Source organism: Thunnus albacares, chromosome 15 (genome assembly GCF_914725855.1).
Source record: "Thunnus albacares chromosome 15, fThuAlb1.1, whole genome shotgun sequence".
NCBI classification, from domain to species: domain Eukaryota; kingdom Metazoa; phylum Chordata; class Actinopteri; order Scombriformes; family Scombridae; genus Thunnus; species Thunnus albacares.
In genome coordinates, this window is record NC_058120.1 from 23,877,397 (window position 1) to 23,905,221 (window position 27,825).

The window sequence follows — 27,825 nt, forward strand, 5'->3', positions numbered from 1 at the left end:
CTTCAGAGGAGAGAGGAGCAGTCAGAAGGTGAGGAAATGAACTTCCTTACAATCAAACTGACACAGCTCTACACAGACTGCCTGCAAGCCAACAGATGAACACGAGCATCTTTACAAGAGCTCGACTGATGAATCATACAGAACGTTATCAGCCAATATCAGCAGGATGTTGTGGGAGTTGTGGTCCTTCATCTCTGTCCTTTTTAATTTTATGTAAAAGTGCTATGTAAATAAAAAGGTAAGTGTATTATATGTTGGCTGATTAGTACAAGAAATAGGGGTTCAGAAACACCAAAGATGTGTCTGAGGTAATACTGAAACAGTCTCCCCTCGTCTCACCTCGTCTCCAGACTGGCAGCCTGCTGCAGCGCCTCGTCCGTCAGCTCCTGCTCCTCGTTCATGTCGAGGAAACTTTTGATCAGATCCTGCAGCTCCTCTCGTCGCTGCTCCGGCAGTCCTTCCCCGGCGGTGAGCAGAGCCCGAGCCGCTGAGCGTACCTTCCGTCGGTCGGCGTCCTCCAGCAGGCGCACTCCCTCCTCGCAACCCTGAGGGGCGGCGAACTCTTCAGCCAGCTGCTGCTTCAGGAAGCTGTCGTGCACGTTGGAGGCGGCGTGGCAGCTGGTGCAGAGCAGCAGGATGTCGTGGGAGTTGTGGTCCTTCATCTCTGTGGGGAAATGCCGTCTGTACTCATGTGGCACGATGTTTTTCCTGCGGGACCAGAGCGAATTATAGATTAATCAGATCCGTCATGTAATTATGATGCTCCAAAATGAAATAATCACCTTTAGAAAACATGATTCTTAGTGCAAAAGTGCTTTTAGAGCGCTGTCAACTGTCAATTTCAGATGAATGGAGATGAATTAAAATGTATATGAAGCATGTCAAACCTAATATAGGAATCTGCTTTGCCGCAGACCACACAGAGGTTCTCCTTTGCAGTGAGATAATAGTCCTGCTGAGAGTCGGGACGTCCTGACGGCTCAAACAGCAGCCTCACAACAAAAGGATCTTCACTCTGGAGCACTGGGTTGGAAACAATGAACGTTATAACTTCAGGCAATGATCTGATTCTCTTCTGCATGACTGTCTTACAGTGAGAAACACAGCAGAGAGATTATTTACACTGCATTAACCAAAGCACAGAGTGACACCCAGTCTAAACCTTTACCATAATATTCTCACCACCTCAGAATAACCATCATGCCAGTGGATTGACAGTAGACTGAAAGCTACAACGTGCAACATTTGTTATCCTGTGTGCTTTTGCCAAAATGCCCCGTTTGACTGAGGCAGGCTTGTCAGTGATGTTTAAGACATTTTGGGACAAAAATCAGTTGCTGTGGGTAAAGTAACTGACTTTAAACAGCTATACTGCAGGAAGTCAATGAATTGAAAGCTCCAGGAAGACGAAGAGGAGCAAAGTTACAGCAGACAAGATCTTTTTGAAAACATGGGATAAACTGGCTGTTCAACACCTGCTTCTTCAACACATGAAGGCTTCAAAGACACTGAATAAGGTGGGAATTTTCCCAACTGAATGGAAGAAACCGAGAAGGTTGCATGTTGTAGCTTAAAATATATTTTGTTTTTATTTTTAAACACATGGAGTTATCTAGTGTACCTCCTATTCCTTTATCTAGGTACCATTTGGCTTTCTTCTTGTCGCAGGTACACAGAGGTTGGCCATCTGGAGCGTGGAGGAAGCAGTTATCATAGAGAGGAGACTTCCTGTAACAGGCAAAGTGAGAGGCTGCTGAACCCAACGTTTTCCATGTCTAAAAGCTGATTCTGGATCAGCATCATTCAGGATTTATTAGCTTGAAGTTGGATCTCTAAAAATGCAAACACTGTATTTCAGTATTTTGTCTCCACCCTCACCTGGCAGAGTAGCCCACACCCAGCGGTTTCCTCTTGTTATTCTTTCGAGGGTCTGGGACTTGCTGATCTCCAGACTCTGGGCTTTCATAAACGGGCGGTTTCCGCGTCCTTCGTCTCCTTTCTCCATCAGCGGCCCTGTCGTCTCCATCTCCTCGGCCCCTGAAGGGCACATCCACCAGCCCCTGGCAGTGGGCAGCCAACTCGGAGTAAGAGCTCCCACTGGTAGAGGCGGGACCGGCTTCAGAGCGGAGGCCGAGGAGATGGAGGAACAGAGCGATGGAAACTTGGGCGTCTCTGGCAGCATAAGTCATCTGGGGTGAACAGATAAAGATTTAGAAAAGAAGGAGAACAGCACAAACTTGCAAACTGAATGGATCTGTTGATACCACACTAGTTTTCCCCCCAATCTGAATCCCAATTTCAGGTTTTTCTTATAACGATTTCCTCATCGTTGCCAAGCATAAAAACCACAGAAGTGAAAGTAAAGTAAAAAACGTTGTAGGTAATAGTGATAGAAATAGAGTAAAGTTATAGGTTTATGTAATGATTACCAGGTTTAGTCAATCAGAGCTGTAGCAAATTCAGTGTTTCATCACTGACTTTATGGACAAAAAACAGCATCAAAACTTGATCCAGAATCTGAAAGTGAATTAATTCAAGCTGCAAGATTGTAAAATCTGTTTTCTCTCAAACTTTTAGCTCCCACTCAAACAGTGATGAATGTGACAGTATTTTAAACTATGTTTGGATTTTTCTTGCCAAACGCTCCTGGGGAGTAGCAGTAAACTTTTCAACTTACACAAGCTCGTACGTTTGTATTGGCTGTACTTCTTTATCATTTATATTAATGTTTCAACCTGAAGAGTTTCATGTCAGTGCTCCAACTGTCAGTCACCAGACGTCGTCTGTGGGGAAAATGATTTGATTTCCAGAACCGGGGGCGCCTGAAATAACTCGGCCCACTTCACAACTCTATCTTTAAATTGTTGACTTTGACGTTGAAGTAGAGCTGAAAAGTAAAAAGTATGAAGAATGTGAAGAGCGCTGTAATACAATGAATCACTACCTGCTCCAGCGACAACTGATCTGCCTCCCAGTCACTGCAACGCAGCTCCAGAGATTTATCTAAAGATACATTCAACAGATCTGCAGCCAGAGACTTCAGGCTGAGGCCGTTATTTACAGTAGCTTGCCTGAAAATAGAGACAGAACAGGAAAGGATCATTTTCAATTGATTTATATCTTGCAAAAATGTGAAAAACATCAAACATGAGCAAACATTCACTTTCTAAAAATCAAAACACAAAAACAACCAAATTGTACCTCTGTCGTAAGGCCAGATATCGCAGGTCAACCGTGCACGTCAGCGACAGACCGTAGTCACGCGTCAGACGCTTGCCGTCTTCATAGCAGCCGACGCCGACTTTCAAAATGTGGGGGTCACGGAGGACTTCCACTAAACTGAGTGGGAATTGCTGCTGCCCGCTGCGGAACGCCAGCAGCCTCACCAGGACACACAGACCTGAATACGAGGCCATCTGCACCAGAGAGACCGCGGAGGCTCGGCCCTTCACTGACACCTGCAACAGGAAACAGCAGCGAGGTCAGACAAGACCACGGGAAAGTTGAAATGCTAAAAAGAAGGATGTTCTTAAGGAAAATTCCACCCCTCTGATAATAGATTGGTACTGGTATCACTCCCTCTAAGAAGGATTTTTCCCTGTATCAAGATTCAACGTTTAAAAAAGGATGATTTGGGTGTTTAGGACCAATATCAAAGCAAAAATCTGCTGCTGTTTCAGATAATTGAACCAATCTTATTGTCTAAATGCCTGCAGCTAACAATCATCATAATGTTCAATTAATCTGCTAAGTCAACTGGCAGTTTGTGCCATTAAATGTCAGAAAAAGTTAAAAATACTACTAATCGTTGCAGTTCTTGCTGTTCCAAAGGTAATTTCTAACAAATGAACCTAAAAAGCTCCAGTTCAGGGTGGATTTTTCCTCTTTGTATTCTAAAACATGCAAAGGTATTTCTTACGCCGTTGGTCTTTACCCATTCACAGTCAAGCCCCAGCACAGGGACGACTGAGAGCTCCTTTTGCATCAGTGGCCACAGCTGCTGCCATTCCTCTTCAGAGCTCACTATCACTGGTTTCACCCCCAACAGCTGTTCATAAGACGGTATCTGTACAGCAGGGGGCGGCTGTGCGGTCTGACACTCCACCGCCTTGAATTCCTTCTCGAGAAGATGCGGCGGCTGGGCGTATTGATGCTCTACGGATGTTAATTCGTTTCCCGCAGGACACGGAGCTTCCACAGGATCGGCCACCTTCTGGATGGAAGGCAGCCTCTTCCTTTTTGTACGGTACACTCGCCATATGAGCAGCCCTCCTAAGGTCGCCCCCAGTACTGTTGTGATGACCACAGTTAAAGGCCCTCGTTGAGACATCTTGAACTGTAGTGATCTTCGGCAGGTTGAAAAGTGCAAACCTACGGCTGAAACACATGATCAAAGTTGTCTTCAGTGACTAGATTTCCATGTCCAAACAGTTCATACATCATATTCATATCAAGCAATATAACCTTAATCACGTTTACCTGCCTGTTGTGCTATAGCTGTTCACTAATGCCTGCCCACGTGCAATGTTATAAGCTCAAAAACTGAGTGCCGCTACTTTTATACACTTTTTTATACTTTGTCTACTCGTTTATTTATTAATTTATACCTTGAGGGCTGCAAAGCAAATTTCATTGTACTGGAAATGTACATTGACAATAAAGGCATTGTGTTCTATTGTTGTAAAGATAACTGATGTTTTACCTTTCCTGTGTCAGTGGGCTTCCATGTACATCTGCCTCTGTTGCTGTGATCTGAACAGACACTGCATCTCTCTGCAACAAAAAAAAAAAAGAAAAAAGAATTAAATATTTCTGGTGTTTATTGATAAACATACAGTAACAGTAAAGGTTTATTATGATTATCCTGCTGTAAATTCAAAAGTAGTGGGACAGTAAAGCATTTTAAATCCAAAGTTTGTTGAGATATGAAGTTTGCAGATGATTAGTGTTGTGATCTCGTTATGGGGGAATAATTCTGGTTACAGTCCAGTGACTGATGATTTTATTCAATGGTGTGATAACTGCTTTTTGAAACTGAACATAACTAAAGAAACCCAACACTTCTGTTTAGACTGTCAATGAACAGGTTCAGTCCTACAAATATTCTGTGTGCTTTAATTAATAATCTGCTGACAAAGATAATCTGTACGAAAAGCTCAGCAACAATTACACTTCTTTCAAAGGTTGGTTGGTTTTTAAGTGTGTGAAAACTGATGACACATTTCAGCAGTTTCATGTCAGTTATTCATCAACTTTTCTGTTGTTACTTGGGTTTTTTAATCTCTCTGCAGGTAACTACCAGATCCCTATCATATTTTCTTCAAGAGAGCGATTTCAAACACTTTATTAGTCAATTTAGAGTCTTCTTTTCCTCCTCTGTGTGGAGAGTTTGTTCACATGTGAGAAGCTGAGAGATTCAGATCACCTGGTCTAACAAAGTAACACACTTTTGTCTCTCATGCCATCAAACTCCTAAATATTCAGGATAAATCCACTGATGATTAGTTGTTTTAACTCCACTGGTTGGGTTGGATAAAGACGATGGTTGGATTTATTCCAGGTTTTATGTTATTGCCGTCACTGATCACTTATGTGAGCATATATGGTGGTTTTTAGTATGCGGTTAACACATTTTAAACACAGTTTTATGTATTTTGTTGTGTTTTATGTCCCAGTATCTCTGTGTTTTACTTATCTGTAAGACAAAATCTCTCCTTGGTATCGCACTGAATTCTGTGACCCATCAAATTATGTGACCTGATTAGGAAATACGGCTTTTTGCCACTGCAGATGTTATTTTATCACAATCTTTATTTAGATAGCTGTTATCAAAACACAGTGCTTCTACAGTATTTCGATAGGGTCACATATTTTGTTAGTGGTTCTGTGTAACTGGTCAGATTCTGTGGTGCTTTAGAAGATTAACAACATGAAAAAGACCAGGATCGACCAGATGTTGACAGGTGAAGTGTATAGGTTACAGTAAGTTTATAGCTGTAAAGTTTGTGACCTCTCTGTATCTATGGGGTCTTTTTTTTTCTGTACAGCTTTTAACATTACTGACCCTCTAAATACTGTGGATGAATCATGTTTAGTAACAGCTAAACTAGGATTAAAAACGTTTGTTCTCTACAAGAATATGATGCTTGTTCTCTATATATCTCTATTAAAGACCCATTTTATAAATGGCTTTAAATTAGCGTTTTTCTTTATGTTTTGCTTAATTTATTTATTCATTTATTTAAAGATTTGTATTCACTGTCTTTCTATTTCTTGCCTGCATTGAACTTATTCTATTTTGTAAATGAACTGTGCATTTTCTGTTTTTATGTCTGTGAGGCACTTTGTAAGCTTGTTTTTGAAAATGTGTTATATAAATTAAGGTTATTATTCCTAGTTGGGTCACAGAATCTGCTAGGTTACAGGATTTTGAGCAACACCGGTCACAGGTCAAGTTGTGTCACGTTAGCTAACTTACACGCTAGCTTGCTAATGTTGATCTCGCCAAATTAACAAGCCAGCAGCTGGTTTATAAGTGATGTTACATCAAACAAGAGCGACAGCAACGCTTCTCAGACTGATGACACGCATGAATAATTAATCATTAACTGCAACGAGCCTACATTTAGCTCTCAGCTCGCGTGTGTGTTGTCTTTTAGCCGCTACAGCTAGCTGACCGGCTAACTCTCTTCGTTAACACAGCGGCTCACACAGCCAAGTGTCGTTAGACTGAATTAGACACTTTACTAACAGCAGAGCCGTCTTTTTGTATATTAGTAGATGCATTCTCGAGCTTACCTTTACGTTTTAAACCAACACAACGCCAGTTTCTCACACATGTACACTTGTTTCTCTTTACTGAGCTGTTCCATGTCTTCCGGGCTGTTTTTATAACGGTGGTGCTGCTTCACGGCGCAGAGCTGCAGCTGCGCCGCCTGCTGGACGGACGGAACAACAACATCACCGCAGGTCCACTAGAAACTTACAACTGCTTGTTTTCATCTCAGTTTGTCTAAAAATAGAGATAAACACTGGTGGCATGTAACTAAATACATTTATTCCAGTACACATTTGAAGTACTGGTACTTTACTTGAGTATTTCTATTTTATGCTACATTTATTTACAGATAGATAGATATTCTTTTTTTTTTTTTTAAATGTGTTATTCACTTTGAGCTACATTAGTGTGTGAAAGATGCTAAATAAATAAAGTATTATTATTAAAAACATAATTCACTTATATGATGCAGTGCTACTACTAGTCATCTACCCAAAGTGTCTAAAATTGGCTCCATATTGAACTACAACATTAAAATGCTCTTACATGTATTTGTTAGTGATATAAACATACAATATACTAAAATAACACTCTACAAGAAGCCAGTCTGCATAATAAGTACTTTTACTTTTGATACTTTGAGTACATTTTGGTGATAATATTTACTTTTACTAGAGTAACATTTTGTATTCAGGACTTTTACTTGTAATGAAGTATTTGTCGACTACAGTATTTCTACTTTTACTTCAGTAAAGGATCTGAATACTAATTAATGTTACTCTACATGCTTCTGCAGTTTTGTCAGTGATGTCAACACAAACTGAACAGCTGTAACATTTCCCTCCATTTAATTCTATCTCTTGATATTTGTTCAATACTTTACAGGTAATTATATCATGCATGTGCTTATACTAGGGCTACTTTTTCATTTTAAATAAATCTGCCAATTATATTCTGATTATAGTTTAGACTATGAAACATAAATAAACAGTGATATAACACCCAGCAACATCGCGATGTCTTCAAATTGCTTGTTTTGTCGGACCAACAGTCCAACCCCCTAAGATTTTAAATTTATAATCATATAAGAGGAAAAAAACAGCAAATCCTTACATTTGAGTCGAGGGAAACAGTGAATGTTTGGAATTCTTGTTTGATGAACTAGTTAAAACAGTTAATTGATTATCAAAATAGTTGTCAATTAATTTTCTGTCAATGGATTAACAGAATAATCCTTTCAGCTCTAGCTTGTACCACAAGAAATGGTACCAGTTTAATCATCAGCATTAATACATTTCATTATACATTGTATACAAAACATAACAGTATTCATTCAAAAACACAGACCATTTTTTTTCCTCTACCACCATCAATTTATTCAATCTTTTAGCTTCAATATTTCTCCAAAGAAGTGGAATAAAGTAATGAAATAATTACAAAATGGAAAAATAGATCAGAGAATAGATCATATTCACAGGTTTGATTTAAAAAAATAAAAACATGACAGAGAGAAATCAGACAGTGAGAGATGAAACCGTTTTTATCTCCCTGTAGTTTTCTGCTGACCATCAGAACCGCAGCAGGCTAACGGAGGTCAGGGCAGGTCAGCGTGGACTTCGGCCACAGCTTCTCATCTACTGCAGCACCACAACTGACTAACCCATGTTGATCAAGGTCACCTGTGAGGTCAAATCATCTACTTTAGTGCTTGTGCAAAATAAAAATTTAGAAATCAACTACTTAAAAAAAAAAAAAAATAATAATAATAATAATACAAGAGGTGGAGAAACCGGAGATGACACATCCTATTGTGTTAAATAAAAAAAAACAAGATCGTTACCACACAAAAAAGAATGACAATGAAGAGAGAAGAAGTAAAATGTTAAGTACTGATGTGTACTAAACTATTAAAACTGAGCACAGGTAAGAGAGGCAACCAGTTGGGCACCACCACCATTGCTAGGTCCACATTGATTGTTGCTGCAATGATACCCTATTTACAGTGAGATGCTGCACATCCAATCACAGGATGCAATAATAGACGACAATAAAGAGATTTTTCTTCAAAAATAAAACAAACAAACCCCACAAAAGTAAAGCAGCTGTCCCTTCACAAAATCTCTTTACATCACATTAAAAATTAGCACTGCTGTGAGCTGTGTGTACAGTATAGATTCTTTATAGATATATATATATATATATTTATGTATAATATATACGGTCATTTCTTGTATACACGCACATAAACTTGTCTCATTGTAGCTAGCCTCTGCCTTTGGCAAGATTACTTACAACTCTTCTGTTAGATTCCAAAGCTATTTAAAATATACTTAATGCATAAAAATAAAGATTTTGGCATTGTCTCACTCTATTCTTCTGATTGGGAAGTTATTAAGGAGAGCTTCTCATTGGGAAGCTGAGTTCTCTCAGTGCTGCAGTTCCTCTGCCAGGTGAGGGAGGTCTTGTCCTGTCAACAGGGGGTGCTGTGAGCTAGACCGAGCAAAGGGGGTCAGGGAATGGTAGCTGCCCCCGGGTGGGTAGTTGGGGCTGACAGGGGGCTGGGTGTGGCTCGGCACAGATATTCACACAGGGTAACGACGACCGTGCGCTCCACAGCACAAACAAAACAATACAGACAATGCTAATGAAATGCCCGGGGAGTTGCACCCTTGTTAACAGCAGCCTGTTTTGTTTTTTTCTCTCCCCTCGCTGCTGTGCAGAGTTCTGCTCCCTGTTGATTCACCCGCTGCTCTCAAGTGTCTCCCAGTTCTTTTCAGCCCTGCTGAGCTTATCCACTGAAACAGAGAGGGAGGGAGGCAGGAGGACATTCCCCTCTCTACTGTAGTCAATCACCCACCTGCTCGATCAACTGGCTCGATCAAAATGGCCTCCGTGTTGTCCGGTACTTTCTGATCTCACACACAGTCTTCAGAGCTGGATCTCAAAGGTCTTGTGCAGCTCGGTGGAGAAGGGATTTGTCGGGGAGGGTGTGGTGCGCTGGCGTGAGCGGCTCTCCAAAGCTGCCCACTGGGCCTCGAAGGCATCTTCCTGCTGCTGTGATGGAGGCTGGGTGGCCGGAGAGGATGGAGCGAGTTGGGAGGGAGCGGCCCAGCTGTCTGCTCCGTTAAAGGTCACACTACCATTGGATGGCTGGAGGGGAGCAGGGATCACTGCAGTGGACTGCGGGGGCTTGATGAACGGGCTGATGTTACCGACAGCCTGGGCATCGTGCTGGGGTGTCGTGGAGGCAGGGACGGGGAACGGCTGGGGTTGCGTGGCTGAGCCGAACACATTAGCCACCATCTGCGAAGGAGTTATGCCGACCACGGGCACGCTGGGCTGAGGGAACGGCAGCCCGTTGGACATTGGGTAGGAGGTTGGAGCCTGAGCGTGGAAAGCAGGCTGGCGAGGGGGCAACATGGGCACCGCCGGGGGCAGAGAGGACACGAAGGCCACCGGGGGTACAGGCGCCACGGGTATCGGCACAGGAGCAGTGAACGGCTGCGTGGGGGGCGAGGCTGCTGCCATGATTGGATTAGGCTGCGGGGCTCGGACAGACTTGGAGACTTCTTCTAACCACCGGTCTGCTTCTGATGGAGTGCGTTTGTGGGAGGGCATGGCTGGAGAAGATGTTGGGGGAACTACAATCACTGGAGTAGGGGATGACCAGTCACTTCCTGTTGCTAGAAAGGTCACAGAAAAGGCACAAAGTGGGTGAATACACATCAAACAGACATTTAAAAAGGAGAAGGACAGACACAGTAATACATTCAGAAACAAATACTGATGAATATTAAACATGAAAAATATGCAAATAACAGTAAACATTTTCCCCATTTTACAGGGCAAATATGGCACAAAATCTCTGACTGGTAGCTGGATTTTGTTACATTCAGACAGAGCTGAAGCTTCATATGTTACAGATAGATATAAAGATATTCAACTTCTTATTGAACTTTCCACCAGAAAGTGAAGATGTGTCCCAAAACCTTTGCACAAAATGTCTAATGTTCATTAAGTACAGTAACTTTGTGTCACCAACAACTTATTTGCATGTAGTTATTGTGTCCCAATGTCCAAAAACATCATGCAAGGATAAGAAGACCTTCAACTTTTACAATAACTCAAAGGTACATTGTAATGTCTCCATCATTTTTGGAATTCTAGTAGCATTTACTGTGCATCCTGTGACATGCATCCTCCCTGAAGAGCTGCTTACCTGGCTGTGCTGGGGCCGGGGCCCCTGCAGGGGTCTTAGCCCAGGGGTTAGTGTCTCGAGCAGGTAGAGCAGGGGGCAGAACTGAGTTCTGGATTGGGGGGTTAGCGGTAGCAGCAGCAGCAACAGAGAAGGCAGGAACTGTGCCGTTCACTACAGCAGATAAGAAACAGAAGCTAGTACAAGCAAGCTTGTGCGTCGGATGACATGAACTAACCGATGCTGTTAGACATGCATAATATTACCATGCAATTAATTAGCAGTCTTAACGAGTGTTAATCACACATAAAATAAATGTTATAAAACTATGGTATGAGAAAATGAGAGCATGCACACGTTCTCTAACAGGCAACGTCATCATCAAGTCACTGGACGTCTATTCATTTCCTACAAAGCTGAATGACCAGGAAATTCAGCCAGACAGTGAGCAATGAATAAGACTGATGGCCAGAATAGTTGGCCACAGATAGCTTGTGGCTGCAGCAAACATCCATACATCAAACATCAGTGACTGTATGCTGCCACAGTTCCCGACTGATAATGACAGTTTGCCTGGCAACTGCAAAATGGATGATGAAGTTAATTATAGTCATTCTCCTCTTCCCAGGTATGTAAATGGAGTTAATTCTGCTTATTTTCAATTAATGCTACATAATTGGCACTTCCCAGCTAGAATAGATGAACTTTACTACAATGATTCAATAAAATTCTCTAACAAAGAACACAGACGTCCAGAACAAAGTCAACCATCAACTAAGCTGCACACAATGTAGATGTTAGTTACTCGTGTGCACACATGTTATATCAGAGGAGCTTTTTTTTTTTTTTACCTGGTGCCACAGGAGACTGCGGAGAGGAAGCTGGTTTGGGCATTGGTGCTGAGGTGAAGGGGTCCTCTGGGGGTCCGCTGAAAGCTGTGGTGATCTGAGTACACAGCGAACTGATGCTGTCACTTTCTCCTTCTACCTCAGGGACTGGAGGGGGGACGCCAGAGAGAACGTTAAGAGAAGCAAACTTCACAGGAATAAGATAAAAGACATCACTCTGCTTGGAGAGAGAACATTATTCTGGTTCTGTGAGAATGTGTTCATGAAACTGTTCTTCTTTAAAAGTCTATTATAATATCACTAATTCAAAACATAGTATTTTAATAACAAGACGACCTTCTTCCCTGATTCTACTTCCTGCTGTTCTGTGAATCCTTGTGAATAATCTAAACAGGCAGTTGTACTTGAAGATGATGTGAGCTGTGTAGAAAACCTCAGGACACAGACGGTTGGGTCAGGATCCTGGACTCACCTGTGTTCTTTATGGGGAAGTCAGACTTGCGCTGCATGGTGGAGGGCAACTCGTTCATGCGCAGCGACAGCTGTCGTTTGAAGGGAGAAGTCTTCTGACTGAGTGCTGGGAAACCTCTGAAGGAGCCCTGCCTGGCGAGAGCCTCAGCAGGTGCGTGTCTGCGAGGTATCGCCTGAGGTCCCAGGCCAGACATGGAGAGTGGCGGGGAGGACGAGGGGGACGGGGAGCCTCCTGTCTGGTGGGCTGTGGGGTTTGTCACACTGGTGCCTGAGTTCCCAACAACCTTTACATCTGTCTCAGCTGTTAGAGAAGGTTCAGACACACAGAAAGTGAAAGGTTTCTTAAATATAATATTCCAAATTTGGCCAAACAAAAGAAGCAATGACATTACTTGGAAGTGGGAGTATAAACAGAGGTTAAACTGGCCGACTCATTTCCCAGGTCAGGTCAGTAACAGTCTTTTGATGGGACTAAAAATACAGACCTTTTTTAGCGTCCTGTAGCTGCCTCATGACTTCCTCCCGCTCTGCCGCCTCTGTTGCCGTAGTAACACGAAACGAGCCCTCACGGGTGAATGTGGTTCTGTTGGCGTCAAAGGTTGCCGTGACCCCGCACTCCTTCTCTCGTTTCTGTTTTCGCTCCAGACAGGCAGCGAATGCACAGCCCACAGCGTGACTGAGACGCTCTCCCTGAAGACAGACGATGAAAAGAGAAAGTCTTACGGACGTCTGCGGTTCAGTGAATCATCTTGTGTTCATTCAGCAGCAAGAACACTGACCTCACTGATGGTGGAGGCATGAAATTAATATAATGGTCTAATTTACACGAACTCCCAGCATAGTCATAGTTATAGTTCATAAAATGTCAAAAAAAAACATCTTGAAAAATGTCCTTTGTGATTTCCCAGAAACCTCAGGTAACATTTTCAAATGTCTTGTTTTGTCTGACCATCAGTCCAAAACCCAAAAGTCCTCAATTCACAATGATACAAACCTGAGAAAAGCAGCAAATCCTCATGTTTAAGAAGCTAAAAACAGGGAACGTTTGATGTTTGTACTTGATAAACATCTTATCAATTACCTGATTATCAAAATAGTCAAATAGGCAAATAATTTTCTGTCGGCTGACATATTGTTTTGGTAATAGTTTACAACAATGACATGGAAAACATGTATAAGATTAAACCTTTTTGAAGGCTCTACAAGGTAATTCTGGCAACTAAGATTGTCTATGATGAGATTTTAATTCTTTGGGAGAAGGAAGCAGCATTATAACTTGAGTATCACTTAAGATTAGCATCAATCAAAGCATACAGGTTCTTTTAATGTAAATTATACTTAATTTGCATTCTGTTTTGTGTTCAAGATGAGGATATAAACAGTATCTATCAATCAGGTTCTACAGCAGGTTTCTTCATCTCTCACTATTCACATACTGTGATGAGGCTTTACAGTAAGTTCTTACTGAGTCTTTGATGGCCATGAAACAATGGCAGATCCAGCGACGTGTGGTCCCGTCCCTGCAGATGTAAGAAAACGCCCTCTCAAAGTTCCGGTCTGGAGCGCAGAACGACACCTTCTCTATTGTCTGGTCCAGAATCAGGTCCTGCCAAAAGTATCACCATTACCTCGTTATCATAAGGTTGAAAACTATGGTCAGAAGTTAAGTGACTCGATCGAGCCAATTCACAAACGTGGGCTGAATGATTGCATAGTGAACAGTACTTCAATGAGAAGGCCTGACTTCAAGTGTGCTTGAATAAAACTACACCAGGTCCAGAGACAGCAGTCTGCACCTGACCCTGCTGTCATCTAAACATAACCCTGACCCTGCTAGAGAATTCCTCATTCAAGGAGGCTTCCTGTATTTTTTAACAAAACAAGATAGAATAAAAATTCAAAATGTTCCCAGTTTCTAATGAATTACAGCACACAGCCCTGTTAGATGAGCTCAACTGTAACCCGTCTATGGATGGGACACAAAACACAGGAGCTGTGCTGGTTATTATGGACTCTTAATCTCATCATTTGGTTGTTACATTGTGTTACAACCGATTCAGGCTGGTGGGACGTGTGTGTTGTGTAGTCTGTTTATTGTATTGTAGTAAAATACTAAAAATCAGCATCACATTGATTTGTGTGTTTAGTTTTCCTCTTAAACCTGCAGTGCAGAACATTTGCATACAAATGAATGTCCGTTACACTCAAGCACTTGCCAAACAAGTTCATACGATGCTGATTAAGCCTATCACCGCCAGATAAATCTCTATTTCGAAGTATACAGTTTTAAAATCTCATGTCTGGCGTGACATTCCCGCGCTGGCCATTTGTCCGTTACTCATGCAGCTCTTCTAGACTCGCCAAGTGTTATAGGACTGAATGGATCAAATTCTGATAGTGAAACGAGTCATTTCACAGGGGTTGTGTGACACTCACAACAATTTATCCACCGTTTTACAGCCCAGTAGATTACGGCCAATATGTACTGGTCATTGGGTATATTGGGACAAATCCTGGTGGGCCATCAAAAAATACATTTTTGGGCTGGTGGACCATCAACAATATATTCATTTCTACCAGGCCTTTCTGTGTGCCTGTCATTCAGGGCCCACCCTGAATCCTGATCATTTATCACTATGTTTCAAATTTAACATTCCTCAATATTTTCCGTTAATAAATTAACTTGTCTTGGCAGAACTCGATATCCTTTTTATTTCTTTTTATTTCCCAGCTGATTATCACACATGACTCAGTTCTCTGTGGGTAATTTTACCGTCTATAATATGTTTGATGTAGTTCTGGTGCTTTCCAGCAGGTGTCAATCTAACATTAAATGTGATACTGTTTACTTACATCTACTCCTGCAGGTGCACAGAGTACATATTTCCAGAGAGGGCCTTTTGGAGGTCACTAGACCAGAAGTATGGTGGCTTCACTATCATTATTAATTGCTCAACAGCTTCCGCCTTTAAAGCTGCTAAAGCCAAGTGAACTTCCTCTGACATCCCTTCCTTTTTGATCAAAGTATTTCCGAGGCCATGATAGAGGACTGAAGGGACTTATTACCTTTGTTTTGTCGTCTACAACACGAAGACCATCTGCCGACACCCATAACACAGCTCGCACCGCCTTCTTCCCAGCCTGCAAACAAAACACAAAAGGGACAGGGACGAGTAAGAAACGAGGGAACTTTACAGTCTTTCCATACTACCCAAGATTACTTCCCTTTGTACCATTCCTTGGTACCTATTCATAAAAATTAAGTCAACAAAACACACAAAGCACACCTGTAAATAAAGAGAAAGCACCAGGTCAAAGACACAAGAGAAGACATAAGTCTGGAGTTGCTGTTCTGAGTGCTGTGCCATACAGTAGTACCCGAATTTTAATCAAAGAAACAAGAAGGTTGGTATGAGAATTGGTGCAATGATGCAGTCAACAGTGGTGGTCCCCGTTGGTTAGAATAACAACAATAAAACATTTGTGTGTGCACAAAAAAGCAAACGTTCATTCACACAAATTGTTCATTGTTCCATTCTTGGTTCATTGAAGAAGGAAGAAGGTCTGAAGGGAGAGAAGGCACGCCTGTTAATAGAAAAAAAAACCCACTCACTCTCTCACACACACACACAAAAAACACAAAAAAAGTGCCCCGCCCGCACCTAAACCACCCCACCTAGTCAGACACATGCATCATTGTTTTTGTCTCGCTCCAGACAGATTTCCCCGCTGTATATGTGTGTGTGTGTGTGTGTGTGTGTTTCTTCCAGCCTTCAGTCGTGATCAAAGGGTGAGGTGTTACGTGAGAGGAGGAAAAAATAATAATAATAATAATAATGCTACTAATAAAAAAAGGAAACACACTCAGACACACAAAAGCAATAACTTACTTTTGCAAAGAATCCTTTGAAGAATTTCCTGTCCTGGAAGTGGATGTGGTAAAAGGGAGGGTGGGTAAGAGGGATGGAGGAGACGGGGGGAGGAACAAGGTATGAAAATGTTACCTAGGAGGTCTAAAAATTGTCTGGCGCCCGCAGGGAGGGATATGATTTGGGTTTTGTTTGTTTGTTTGTTTTTTTCGTGGAAGGTGAAGCTGGGTTATGAGTGAGCGAGTGAGTCAGTGAGTGAGCCCCGAATGATTCCATACTGATAGATGTTTTGACGGGTGATACCGTGGTTGTTATTGTCTTTATGATGATCACTGTTAGTACTACCCACACTGGAAGCCAGTAAACCACATTACTGTTCCCACCACAGCCCTCGAAAATAGCAGGAAGTGACACCCCAGAGCGTCTCCCCTGCCGAGCCGCACATATCAGCAACCGGTGACTTCTTCTGTGGTTTATGTAAACAAACCCTAAAAAAAGACTCCAGCAGTCCCCGAGCTAAGGCAGCACCCCAAGCCGCCTGGACAGAGGAGATAAAGATGGCAGAATGTCAGGTGTGTCTGTTCGTGTATGTGGAGGGGATAATCCCAAATCCCATTTTATTGTATTTCCTCTGATGCCTACACTGAGACTTGGTCATGCCATAGTTGTTCAGCAGACAGAAAAAGACTCCCACGGACAGCAGTTTGACCTCTGAGTCAAGCCTGTGACTGTTGACCAGTCAGCCAGAGTCAGGGGTCAAGTTTAGGCCACCGTAACCACATAAAGAGACCACGACCAGACCCGGGCTAGTCTTAATCCTCCCCCTCCCCTTCACTCCCTGCGAGTTCCTCTCCTCCCCATAAGCTGTGAAAAGGAGTGCCACTCTACTCCTGTTACACAGCCATGGTGGAGACAGCACTCCAAGCACCATGTTAATGCATGATTTAATGTGTTAACCAGCACTGGAGATTCATCTGAAATGAGCTAAGCGAATGTTAGTGTGTGTTGGTGTGTTTGTGAGAGACGCACACAGACATGCAGATGATGGTAGAGCTTGCACAGCTAGTATTAGTATGCTAAGGTTAGGGGAAACATCTCTATAGGGTTGAGATAACTAGAATGGGGAGGCGGTGTGGGGGAGGGGGGTTTGAGGTATTTCTCGGCAACACCACAATATAAACCTGCTTAAAAAGACAAAAAAATGTATAACACCAACAAAAAACGTAATACAATATTCAGTTATTTAAAGTGAGTTGGGATGAAACTACAGAAGGGGAAAAAGCTTTCTGGGCAGAAAGGATAGCTGAGTTTTGAAAGATTAAGGTGAAGCCAACATGGCAAAAATGAAACAATTCAAGCAAGGAAACTCACTTTCTAGCCAACAAGCCTTACTTCTGTGTTGATATGAAAGATTAAAAAAAAGGTTTAGTCGTGCATACTTTGCCTCTTTTTAGTAGACAACCTTACCACCCACAGCCAAAACCTTTTAGTGGTACAACCAGTTGGAGGTTTGCAGTAATACTGCAACCAAAAAACAATCCCAACCACCAGCAGGATGTGATACAACGCATCACAGCTTGTGTAACATATGTCACAGGCCTTGTGCAATACCTCACACCATGCAACATTTACAACTAACTCGTGAGAACGATCCCTACTATGAGAGAGAATGTACATTATTCTGGACAGCAGACATGTTACTTTACCTGACATGTTATGTAGGGATCTAAAACCTACCACCCTGCAGGGTAGCTGTAAGGAGGAAGATGTTATTCAGCCTATACAGCACATTTCCCAGTGTTGAAAATAAGTATTTCATTTTTTTTAGTGGAGTTGAGCTCAGGACATGACTGGGAAGTTCTCTGGAATGAGTGAGGATTTAGTTTTGATTTATGTTGTTTTCTACATTTGGAAATATCTCTAGCTGGGGTGGAAAGGCATCTGAGGCAGATTTTCATACCATGTGACACTGCAACCCCTCATTGAAACCTCAAGCTTATGAGCACAACATCTAACGGACTTAGATACCCTGTCAGTGTCGTGCCCTGAGGCTACTGGGTGTTGATGTACAAATACAATTGAAATTCTTTCGGCATGTCAGCATCTCCTGGTGGGCTGCCCCACCCTGTCTACACAGAGGAAACACTCCTGGTCACTACGAGCTCCCGCGTAACAGAGAAAACATTCCTACTGTTGGAATACAGAATACACCTCCGACGCTGGGCCGCTGGCCAACAGCAGCAGGAAGTGATGTCATGATGACAACGCAAAAGGGCAGGTTGGAGGTTGATGGTGCCGCAGTGCAGCCTCCTCCTCCTCCTTCACCGTCTCCATCCTCCCCTCTGAGTCACAGGTCGCGGAGCTGTGAGAGAACTCTCATTATGGTCCCAAAGGCTGCTGGGAATACAATGGAGTCAGCTCAGAGCAGCGACTGTCACACACACACACAAACAGACATCGATTGACAGCTCGATCACCAACACGCACCCTCCTGCACAGGGCTCACACAGGGAAATCTAAACACACTTATTTACACTTTCTTCCTACTTATGCGTCAGAGAGCATCAGCTCACTGTTGTTCTTTCTCGCACCAGGACCTTCAGTACTGAAGCTGCCAGATTGTTTTGGTGAAACATCATCCTCTCATCAGCCCAGACCAGACATTAAGTGCCTACAGGTGTGGGACCTGGTTCCTTACCAATTTAGTTATTAATTCCTGGAAATAGAGTTCACCACTAAGCAACATTAACTCACATTCTCTCCACTAGCATGAACTGTATTTGTTGCCAGGCAACAGTTAGCTTATTAAAGAGTCAGCGAGGATGAACTGGGATCTATCAGGGCCTCGCTAATTGTTATCTGTTTAGAGAAAGGTCTGGTCTTTGACATGGATAACTGGCAACAAGGGCAGTCAAAGCAAGGCTTGTCTGGTGGATGCAGAGACTAGCTGGTGCTGGTCAGGGCAAAGACATGTTGAAGAGAAGATGATCACACACTGAACTTCAATGATTGTATTGTATAGCAGACATTTCATCCACACAAGTTCAGGCAAGTGGTTTCGCTCTATTTTTATTTTGTGTGTGTGTGTGTGTATATATGTGTGTGCTTGATTTGGTGTTCACTTTTAATTGTTTTATTTCTGTATTTTTAAAATGATTTTATCATGTTGATCAGTTGTTTTTATGCTGATGTTAAGCACCTTGAACTTCCATTGTGCATAAAAAGTGCTATACAAACAAAACTGACTTGATGTTTGTTCAGTGCAGCCTTACTGCCAATCCTCTGCACGATTTACCCCAAAGATCGCCATGACAAGCAAAGAAGTTTAATTTTTGTAAAACTTTCCTAAAGACTAGAAATGCTATTTTTTGTGTTGCTGTGAGTTGAGACAGCAGGGCGGGAGAAGGAGACACTAATACTCATGTGCAGTGTGTTACACAACAAGGAAGCAAACCCAGGAAAGAAAAAAAAAAAACCTCCAGTGGATGAGCTCATGGGAACACGGTACAGTATGCATTTCTCACAATACACTCCCTGTTGCCAACCAACAGTGATCATTTTCTGGCATTTCCTGTAAGGTGAGCCTTTCAGGCGCACAGGTAAGATGCCCCCATCCAGACCAGGGTTCAGTTGGATAAAGGCCACTCATAAACTTAACAGGTATATAACTGTTCACGAAACACGGCAGCAGTTACATCATAAAATTCAACTACTAATGCCCCCGTTTGTTCAGGAAAATAACATGTCAAAGAGGACGTTGAAATGATGCCAGTCTTTTTCTCGTTTTGAAGGTGGTAAATGTTAATTTCCCACCCTCCTTATGAGCACAAATCGATAAAGCCATGCCTGCGCTGGATTATAAATCAGGCCTCTGCGCCGTGAGGAAGCGAGAGAGCGGAGTAACAGAGGAGAGAGAGGAGGAAATGTCATTAGGTTGAGGAGGGTCAGACAGTCGCGGCCTGCAGGAGGACGGGAGGCAGAAGCACCCGCCTCTTCTTTTGAGTTGGCTCCATTTTGTCCGCCTTGTTAAAATGACTGTAACTCAATAAGACCTCACAGCCTCGGGCTCTGTGTGCACCATGTGACCTCATCAAGCACCAGTGTGTATGTGCTGCTGTGTGTGTGTGTGTTTATATAGGTTCAACTTTTGTGCATTCTGCCTCTGTGCACTAAGGATGTATATGTTTGTGAGTGTTTGATTTTGTGTGTCTACGATGCCTCTGGGTGCACTTCTTCCTGTGTGTTTCTGTCTGTATTAATCACTCGCCTGTGAGCCCTATCTGGGCTTGTGTTTTAGATGTGTGTATGCTTCCGTGTGCTACGAATGTGTGATCAATGTGTGAGGTTGTGAAATTACGTGTCAATTCACACACACACACACACACACACATACACGCTGCTATGGGTGCCTACAACAGGTGCATTAATGTGAGTTTGAAAACAGTGTTGTACCGTATTTGTGTTGCGGTCACAGTAATGTACGTGCTTGTACTTTTGTGTCTAATAAAAATGGATTTGTATGAGTTCTATGTGTTCACATCTTATACCAGAATGTGTCAGTACATGTGTTAGTCCTGCTCCTGCGTGTTCTCCCATGTGTGTTATCTAACTTCTGTTTACTGTACTGCTCTGTTATGGAAATTTTAGTGTACTAGTGTCATTTAAATTGCAAACAAATTATGAAATTAGTCTCACGCATGTTCTACAGTATAATCATACTAACAAATGACTCTCAATAGCCTTGAACAGCTCACTGAAGCAGACTATGCAAAATGACTAAAAGGGTCTTTGTATTATATTTAGTTTCTGATGACAGGAGAAACAGGGTGTGAATTCTCAACAAGCCTGACTCATCTTAAACTGAAACTGAAAGCTAATAGCAGACACTTCAAACAGGAATTTCATAACCTTTATTGACACATAATTCCAATTTAGCTATGTCCTGTGATCCGGCTATGATGTGCTAATCCTCCTCAACAGACTGGAATCCTGATCATACAGAGACAGATCCCTGAGGCAGACCTGCCGACACCAGTTTGGCCCCGACTACAGAGAATCAGCTGCATTTACCCAGAGGAGTTTATGACCTGGGTGGGGTCTTGGCAAACAACTGACAACATGGAAAAGCAATTGCTCCACAGTTTCCCCCCTTCCCTTCCCCTGCTCCCCAAACTGGAATTTGTTCTTTTTACGCAACTCTGCCGGAATCTACAGGAGCAGGAAGTACATGTCGGCCTATCTGCTCTGGCTGAGAATGTACGAGAAGAGCGAGAGAGAGGAAGAGACGCTCAGAACGAATCCTGACACCCATGGAGTTTGTCTGAGGGCCACGCTGGGTGGAGACCCTCACTGACGAATGGCGACACTGAGCCACGCTGAGACCTCCGTGTACAGAGAAAACTGATCAGGAATAATCAATGATGAAAAACTAAAACATCATACTGACGAATGGAGGAGGGCTGTCTCAAAATGTGGAAATGTTAGAAAATGTGAAACCTTAGAAAGAGTCAGTAGGATGTTGGTAGCACAGAGGAGGAAAGTATGGAGGAAAAGATAAGAGAAAGAACAGATAACAAGGAAGTAGGATGTCTGGTATTTAGCGGCCTCTTTCCTGGAAGTACGGAGGGATATTCTAGAGAAACCTACCGTCTTCAGGCGCTTTACAGCATCCTCGCAGATGTGCATGCCTCGAGACTCCTCCACCTCCACATGTCCCAGGTACTGCAGGGTAGAGAGAGGTAGAGAGACAGAGAAAGTGAGTGAGTGATGCTGCGACAAACCTTTCCTGAGGCTATCTCTACTGGAGTTTAAGTAAGGCTACAATAATAAATAGTGGAACGAGATTGGGTATTTAAATGAGTCCAGATCGTCTAATATCCCCTGGTGAGTTGGCACCAATGATTTATACACCCGATTAATTACCATTTTGAGGTCATTCTTAGTTCAATTGCTCCCTGGTTGGCTCCTGATTTTGTCCATGGAGAAAATGGAGAAACATTTTACTGAGAAACATAAATGTGCATTTGGGCAAACGTAACATCAGGTGCGTGATCCTGTGAGGGAGTGCTTACATGAGAGAAATAAAACAACAGGGGGCAACAACAACAACAAGCTGCTCTTCACCTGCACATGCAGCCAGATAATTGTTTTGAATTACAGACGATCCCAACTGAGAGCGGCTCGACACAACAAGACAATTCAGATCAGGTAAGGAAATGCTGTCAATGGGAGAAAACTGACTTTGAAAAGAAAGTTTGATCCTTCTGGTATGAACTGTACATGGTGCGTGCAAGATGGCAAATCCCCCCCCCCCCCCCCCACTGTGGTCCTCCATGGCCTCCTGCAGCATATCATAGCACTGACAGGTTGCCTCACCTGAAATAAAGACTGCCTCTACTAACATTTAGAGTATAAAGAACAACTTTATTGCGAGACACCACAAGCTTAGTTAGTCTCACAATAAAGTTGCATCAATAATGAGATTCTACAAATGTTGCTGGAGTTATGGCCTCTTCAAATGATTTCCCTTTTTCCTGCACCTGGGAAATTGTGCCAGAAATCCCTAAAGTGCCTCAACAAACATCATTATGCTTAACAATATATAGTATAACATTTACCTTCTGGGAAAAAAGCTGAGGTGCTCTATCACCATTTATGCCACGTGTATTTAATGACTGAAGAAATTGTTACGACCGTCATCTAGTTACTAATTAATCAAGTGACGAGATGCATCAGGAACTGCCAGTGAATGATCGATTACATCATATGATTGCTCCAATTACCAGTTTCCTGGGAGACACCCTGTCCTCCGATCATGTAACAACCCACATCAGGAATAACTTTGACATCCTGCGTGAGTGGGATTAACTGCAACTGAATGAACGGAAAGGCTGCCCCCCTCAAACCTGTCTCTCCCTCCCTCCCTCCCTCCCTCCCTTCTCCTTCCCTTCTCCCGGATCTGAAGCAGCATCACACCCTGCTGTGTGTCACTCCAGAGTCACAACCCTGACCGCCGCAGAAGCCATTGTGCGGCCTGGAGAGGAAGTCCTTACCCTTTCCTTATAGATACACATAGAGCGAGTGACGCTGACCCATGCCTGACACCCCACCCTCTGGCCTTGCTATTTTGAGAGCGTGACGCCACAGCTGTGAGTCACGCTGTTGGCGTACAGTATTAGAATACACATAAACACACAGAGATGTGCACGAAAGTGTTTGTGTACTTAGGACAATACCGATGCAAGGAGGTAGCTGTGGGTTAGCAAGGACAATGAAAGCAGCAGCACTGCTAATAGGAGATCAGCCAGGAGACGAGGCTGAGGTGAGATGAGTAAATGCATGGGAGGCTCGCAGTGTCACAACAAATTCTTCAGTGTAGCTTCTTACTCCGTCCTGTTAGAAACTAGCTGACAGAAACAATCTGGGGGCTAAAACATTCAAATTTAACAGAAGCTTCAAACTGAAGCAAGGTGAAATATTAAATCACTTCCACAGTGTGTTTGTACATGTGTAGGTTAATTTTGATACTGAAATGCTGGTTTGCTTGTGGGCCCACTCCAGGATTAGTTCCACTTGGTACTAATCCTGGAGTGGGCTCGGATTAGATGCTGTTTATATATCATGATATTTGTATAATCGTGCTGTAACTGCCAATGCAGGAAACACTAAGTGCAGTAACTAACAATAACTCGCTTGAATTCACATTCTGTAAACATTTGAAGCAGCCAGTGATAAGGAAGACAAAGGTCAAAAGAACAGACAGTACGAGACAGCACTCCTGTACCGTTTGAATATTTAGCTTTTATCTCAAGTACAGGGAGGCGTTTCACATGCAGATCAGTATGAAACCATATCAATATCTATTAACTGAAGTTCGCTTTGTTGGGTGTAAATCCTCTGGATGGAATCCAGACGGATTCCAGGAATTAATTCAGGATATTGGCCATAAATCAGTTTCAGCAAATAATTCTGTCAGATTCATGTTTTCTTTCTCCATGTGTGAATAACTGCAGAAAACAAGCTCACAAAAAAATGCAGACATCCATTTCCATACAAATAAGTCTGTGCAGTTAAAACTTACCAAGGAGATATAAATACATTTCTCTCTCATTTGCTTTAGTGGGTAAACAACATGCACAAACAATTTAATCTCACATCCATCTCCAGCCTTCAGCAGTCTCAAAAGACTGACATTTCCATATTAAAAAAGCAAGTCTACATTTTTTGACAATCACCTTGAAGGATGAATAATTATCTGTCTAGGCAATTTCAGCTTGAAAACACACATATAAACACAAATGCTGCTTAATATGACACACCACTCACAGACTGTGCTCAGTCAAGATGTAAACATTCAGTGCTGGTGATGGGTGAATAACTGGACTTATCCTCTGCCTGCCAAGGACACTATGTAGTAGTAAGAAGCCCCGAGCCAGAACACTAAAGCTTCATTTCATCCCGTCTTTAACACCACCACAAAGTCTGAAATGCTCCTCTCTTTCCCACACCACTTTACTCCTCTCCACTACTCCACTCTATTCGTTACTCTCTTTAGTGCAGCAGTCAGTGATCATTTCACTGCAACTATTCCAACCCACACACAACTGGGCTCCTCTGAGGCACCTAGAGCGGGAGACAGGGAGCAGGAGGGGGGAGGAGGGATACAGAGGAGTAGCATGGTAGGTTGCACCGACACGATGAAAGCCAGTGCAGAGAATTTAAAAAAAAAAAAAAAAAAAAGCTAGTGGAGAAGTGTGTGTGGCTGCAAAAGTACAAGAATGAAAGCATGACAATCAGGTCTACAGGAGTAGACCACTAGACCAGGACCTATCAAAAATGGTCTCTGTTGTAAATTTAGCAAGGTACTGGCTGATTAGAGTCAACCAATACAACTATTGGCTATTAACTATTGTTTTCACACACTTAAACAGTGATGTAGGTAGAGCATTTTTACACAAGAAAAAAGCCAACTTTAAGGACATCTCTTGACCAGATAATTTCTAAAAATCTCCAAAAAAAAAGATCAAAGTGAAAGTTAGAAAGTGGCAAACGAACTAAAGGTGAAAATTAAATGTGTGTGTGTGTGTGTCGTGGGACAGCTTAGAAGAGATCTTGAATCTAGGGCGTTTCACACTCTGGGACGTGCCAGGTATTTTCAATTCCCCTTCTAGCACAAAGGAAACATGATAAAGCAAACACACAGGTGAAATCAAACCATAACCTGTACACTTGCTTATGCACAAATCACATCCACTGACCGGCCGCGAGAAAAGCTTTCTCTTTCCTGACTCTGACGTTTTCAATTCTCCTTTATCTTGAGTGAGGTGAGCATTCAGGACTCGTGATGAGAGGAAGCGTACCGTTGCGCTTCTGTTTGCAAAAGTGGAAGGTTTTGTTGCCAAAATACAGCAAAGTCTACACTCCATCTGCAGCACAGCAGGTCCAGTTTCGCCATTTCTGAAGCACTGAAGCTGTATACCGTGTGTGGTAAGATTCTGTGCGTTTAGCCTGCTGAGTAGTGTGTCTTGCACTGCTCCATTGCAGTGTCCCTGCATGTCCTTGAATTATGTTGTCACCTATAATGAAACGTATTTTTATTTTGTATATTTTACTTGGTGTTTCAAGTGGTTCTGATTACTCCTGGGCCAGAAATCAATTGCGCACACACACATCCCACAGGTTTGGAAGGCTACAGCAGATTACTTTGCAACCTAGATAAAAGCTGTGCTCACAGTCTCTGAATGCTTATGATTAATCACAAGCAGCGTCCTTGGGGAGCCAAGCGGCATGCAAGTTTCTTAGAGGTATGAGTGCGCCACAATAAGGTCAAGCCTGCACTCTGTGTTTGAGAGAGTTTGTGTGTGTGTGTGTGTGTATGAGGTTTCGTGTAAGTATGTGTGTTTTTTTGTGTGAGGGAGAGTGTAGAGAGTCACCTTGACTGCAAAGCTGCATTTGCCGCTGCGGACCGCCTCCTCGTCTGTCTGCCACTGGTGCGGCCGACTCGACTCCGGCACGTAGACGTCTTTCTTCCGGCGGAAGCTCTGCCGTAGCTTATTCATCGCTGAGCTCCCTGTGAGTGGTGAGAGGCACATCATTAATCCCAGGGTGAAAATTGGGTTGTCAACAGCAGCAAAATAAAAAGGTGCAACACTGGCTGGAAAGTTGGGAGGTGTTAACAGCAACAGCAAAAAAAATATTAAAAGGGGACTTTTTATGCTCATTTTCAGCTCTGTATTTTTATTCTGGGACTCCACTAGAATAGCTTTGCATGATTCACAGTTCAAAAAACTCCTTATTTAGCTGATACTGGCCCTTTATGCAGCCCCTCAGTTCAGTCTGTCTGACAGCTCCTGTCATTTTAAGGCTCCCCTTACGATAAGGCCATTCTGTCCTGATTGGCCAGCTTTCAGGAAGCCTAGCAAGGAGCAGCACATATCAGAGTCCTGTTAAGTTCCTGCTGATGAAAACCCACGTCCTGCTTTTGCTACTTCTATTAAAAGCTTTTAAATGACTAAATAATGGGAGACTTTTGTGGAGAATTTATAGGAAATGAAACGTGTTCACCACCGAATTAGCACAGCTTCGTTGGCGGTGCTATTCTTCAATAAAACAGGTTGAGACAACAAGATATGGACATATTTGGAGCTCTTTGTTCAGCTGATCAGTTAGAAATAATGTAGGAAGGAATAGTACAAGCAGAAACAGCCACAGTGATGATAATGTTTGATGAAGAGCTGCAGATGACCAGCACACCTCCAGCAGGTAAACAACTCATTTTACTTTGCAGTGCTGTGTAATGGAAAAACACTCACAGCGTGCCAGTTGGGAGCCGATATAGCGATTTGTGCTGGGCTTTACAGTCAACAGAGCATTTAGCGTGTTTAGCTCTTAGTTTAGGCATATTGTGTTTGTCCTGTCTTGTGAAAATAATAACAATGGCTACCCTTGTCTGGAAATCGTGGGTGGGGAAACAAAGATGGAGGGGCGGTTACAATTTCAATGAAGCCTCAAGTGACGTAAGAGCGGGCACAAATCTGAATGGCTTGTTGAATCACATGAGTACAGAGCAAGCCAGCCCACACCAGACTGACTGGGGGGGGGTCTTATTAGACAGTCTGTGTGTTAGTAGGCACATCAGAAACCCAAATGTATATGCACAAGCACTGAAACAGTGAGTTTCTCATAATATGTTCCTTTTCAGTAATAAGATTTTGTAATGATGGGATATTTAGTAATTCATGTACAGTCAATGGTGTACACCAACAAAAAAATGAGTCAATTTCCTGTGTTTTATAACAGACAAGAACATTGGTGATTGTGTATAACAACGGTGCAACACTGCTGCTGTCACACCTCCTGTATGGTGTCTGTAAATAGGGATGCTTTTAACACTCACATTGATGTGCAAAGACATACACTGATGTCTCTCTGACTCACAGGGAGGAACAAAAGAGTCAGAGCATGAGTCTGAGTAGTGTTAGGGGTCAAGACGGCCCAAATAAAAGGGGAATAGAGGACACTGAGAGCAGCCTGCTGCTTGTACTGACAGGGCTTTCTACCTGCTAAATTGTACCAGGGGTGCAGGATTACAGCTGAATGACAATCCTGATTATTTTAAATCAACAATATTTGCACAGTTAACAATCCACATCTTTAATTTAGATT

The 27,825-nt window shown here is 42.7% G+C and overlaps 2 protein-coding genes across 5 annotated transcripts in view; both read right to left on the reverse strand.

The window, feature by feature from the left end:
- exd2 (exonuclease 3'-5' domain containing 2) overlaps positions 1-6,904 on the reverse strand; it is an 8,486-nt gene extending 1,582 nt beyond the window's left edge. The window contains exons 1-9 of one of the 2 annotated variants that reach the window (XM_044375296.1): positions 6,799-6,904; positions 4,703-4,773; positions 3,935-4,377; positions 3,202-3,458; positions 2,945-3,071; positions 1,879-2,189; positions 1,622-1,728; positions 888-1,023; positions 340-708 (exon numbers count right to left, since the gene is read on the reverse strand). In XM_044375296.1, coding sequence (XP_044231231.1) covers positions 340-708; positions 888-1,023; positions 1,622-1,728; positions 1,879-2,189; positions 2,945-3,071; positions 3,202-3,458; positions 3,935-4,330 — 1,703 coding nt within the window. In that variant the 5' untranslated portion in view covers positions 4,331-4,377; positions 4,703-4,773; positions 6,799-6,904. Of the gene's footprint in view, positions 1-339; positions 709-887; positions 1,024-1,621; positions 1,729-1,878; positions 2,190-2,944; positions 3,072-3,201; positions 3,459-3,919; positions 4,378-4,702; positions 4,774-6,798 lie in introns of both variants that reach the window. The other variant, XM_044375295.1, reaches the window with a different exon arrangement.
- Positions 6,905-8,020: 1,116 nt separating this feature from the next.
- Positions 8,021-27,825, reverse strand: part of numb (NUMB endocytic adaptor protein) — a 43,088-nt gene continuing 23,283 nt past the window's right edge. The window contains exons 2-11 of one of the 3 annotated variants that reach the window (XM_044375030.1): positions 26,094-26,230; positions 21,808-21,882; positions 16,183-16,215; positions 15,359-15,433; positions 13,758-13,898; positions 12,778-12,982; positions 12,294-12,593; positions 11,825-11,968; positions 10,998-11,147; positions 8,021-10,461 (exon numbers count right to left, since the gene is read on the reverse strand). In XM_044375030.1, the coding sequence (XP_044230965.1) occupies positions 9,707-10,461; positions 10,998-11,147; positions 11,825-11,968; positions 12,294-12,593; positions 12,778-12,982; positions 13,758-13,898; positions 15,359-15,433; positions 16,183-16,215; positions 21,808-21,882; positions 26,094-26,219 (2,004 nt within the window). In that variant the 5' untranslated portion in view covers positions 26,220-26,230 and the 3' untranslated portion in view covers positions 8,021-9,706. The remainder of the gene's footprint in view (positions 10,462-10,997; positions 11,148-11,824; positions 11,969-12,293; positions 12,594-12,777; positions 12,983-13,757; positions 13,899-15,358; positions 15,434-16,182; positions 16,216-21,807; positions 21,883-26,093; positions 26,231-27,825) is intronic. The other 2 variants (XM_044375032.1, XM_044375031.1) reach the window with 2 other exon arrangements.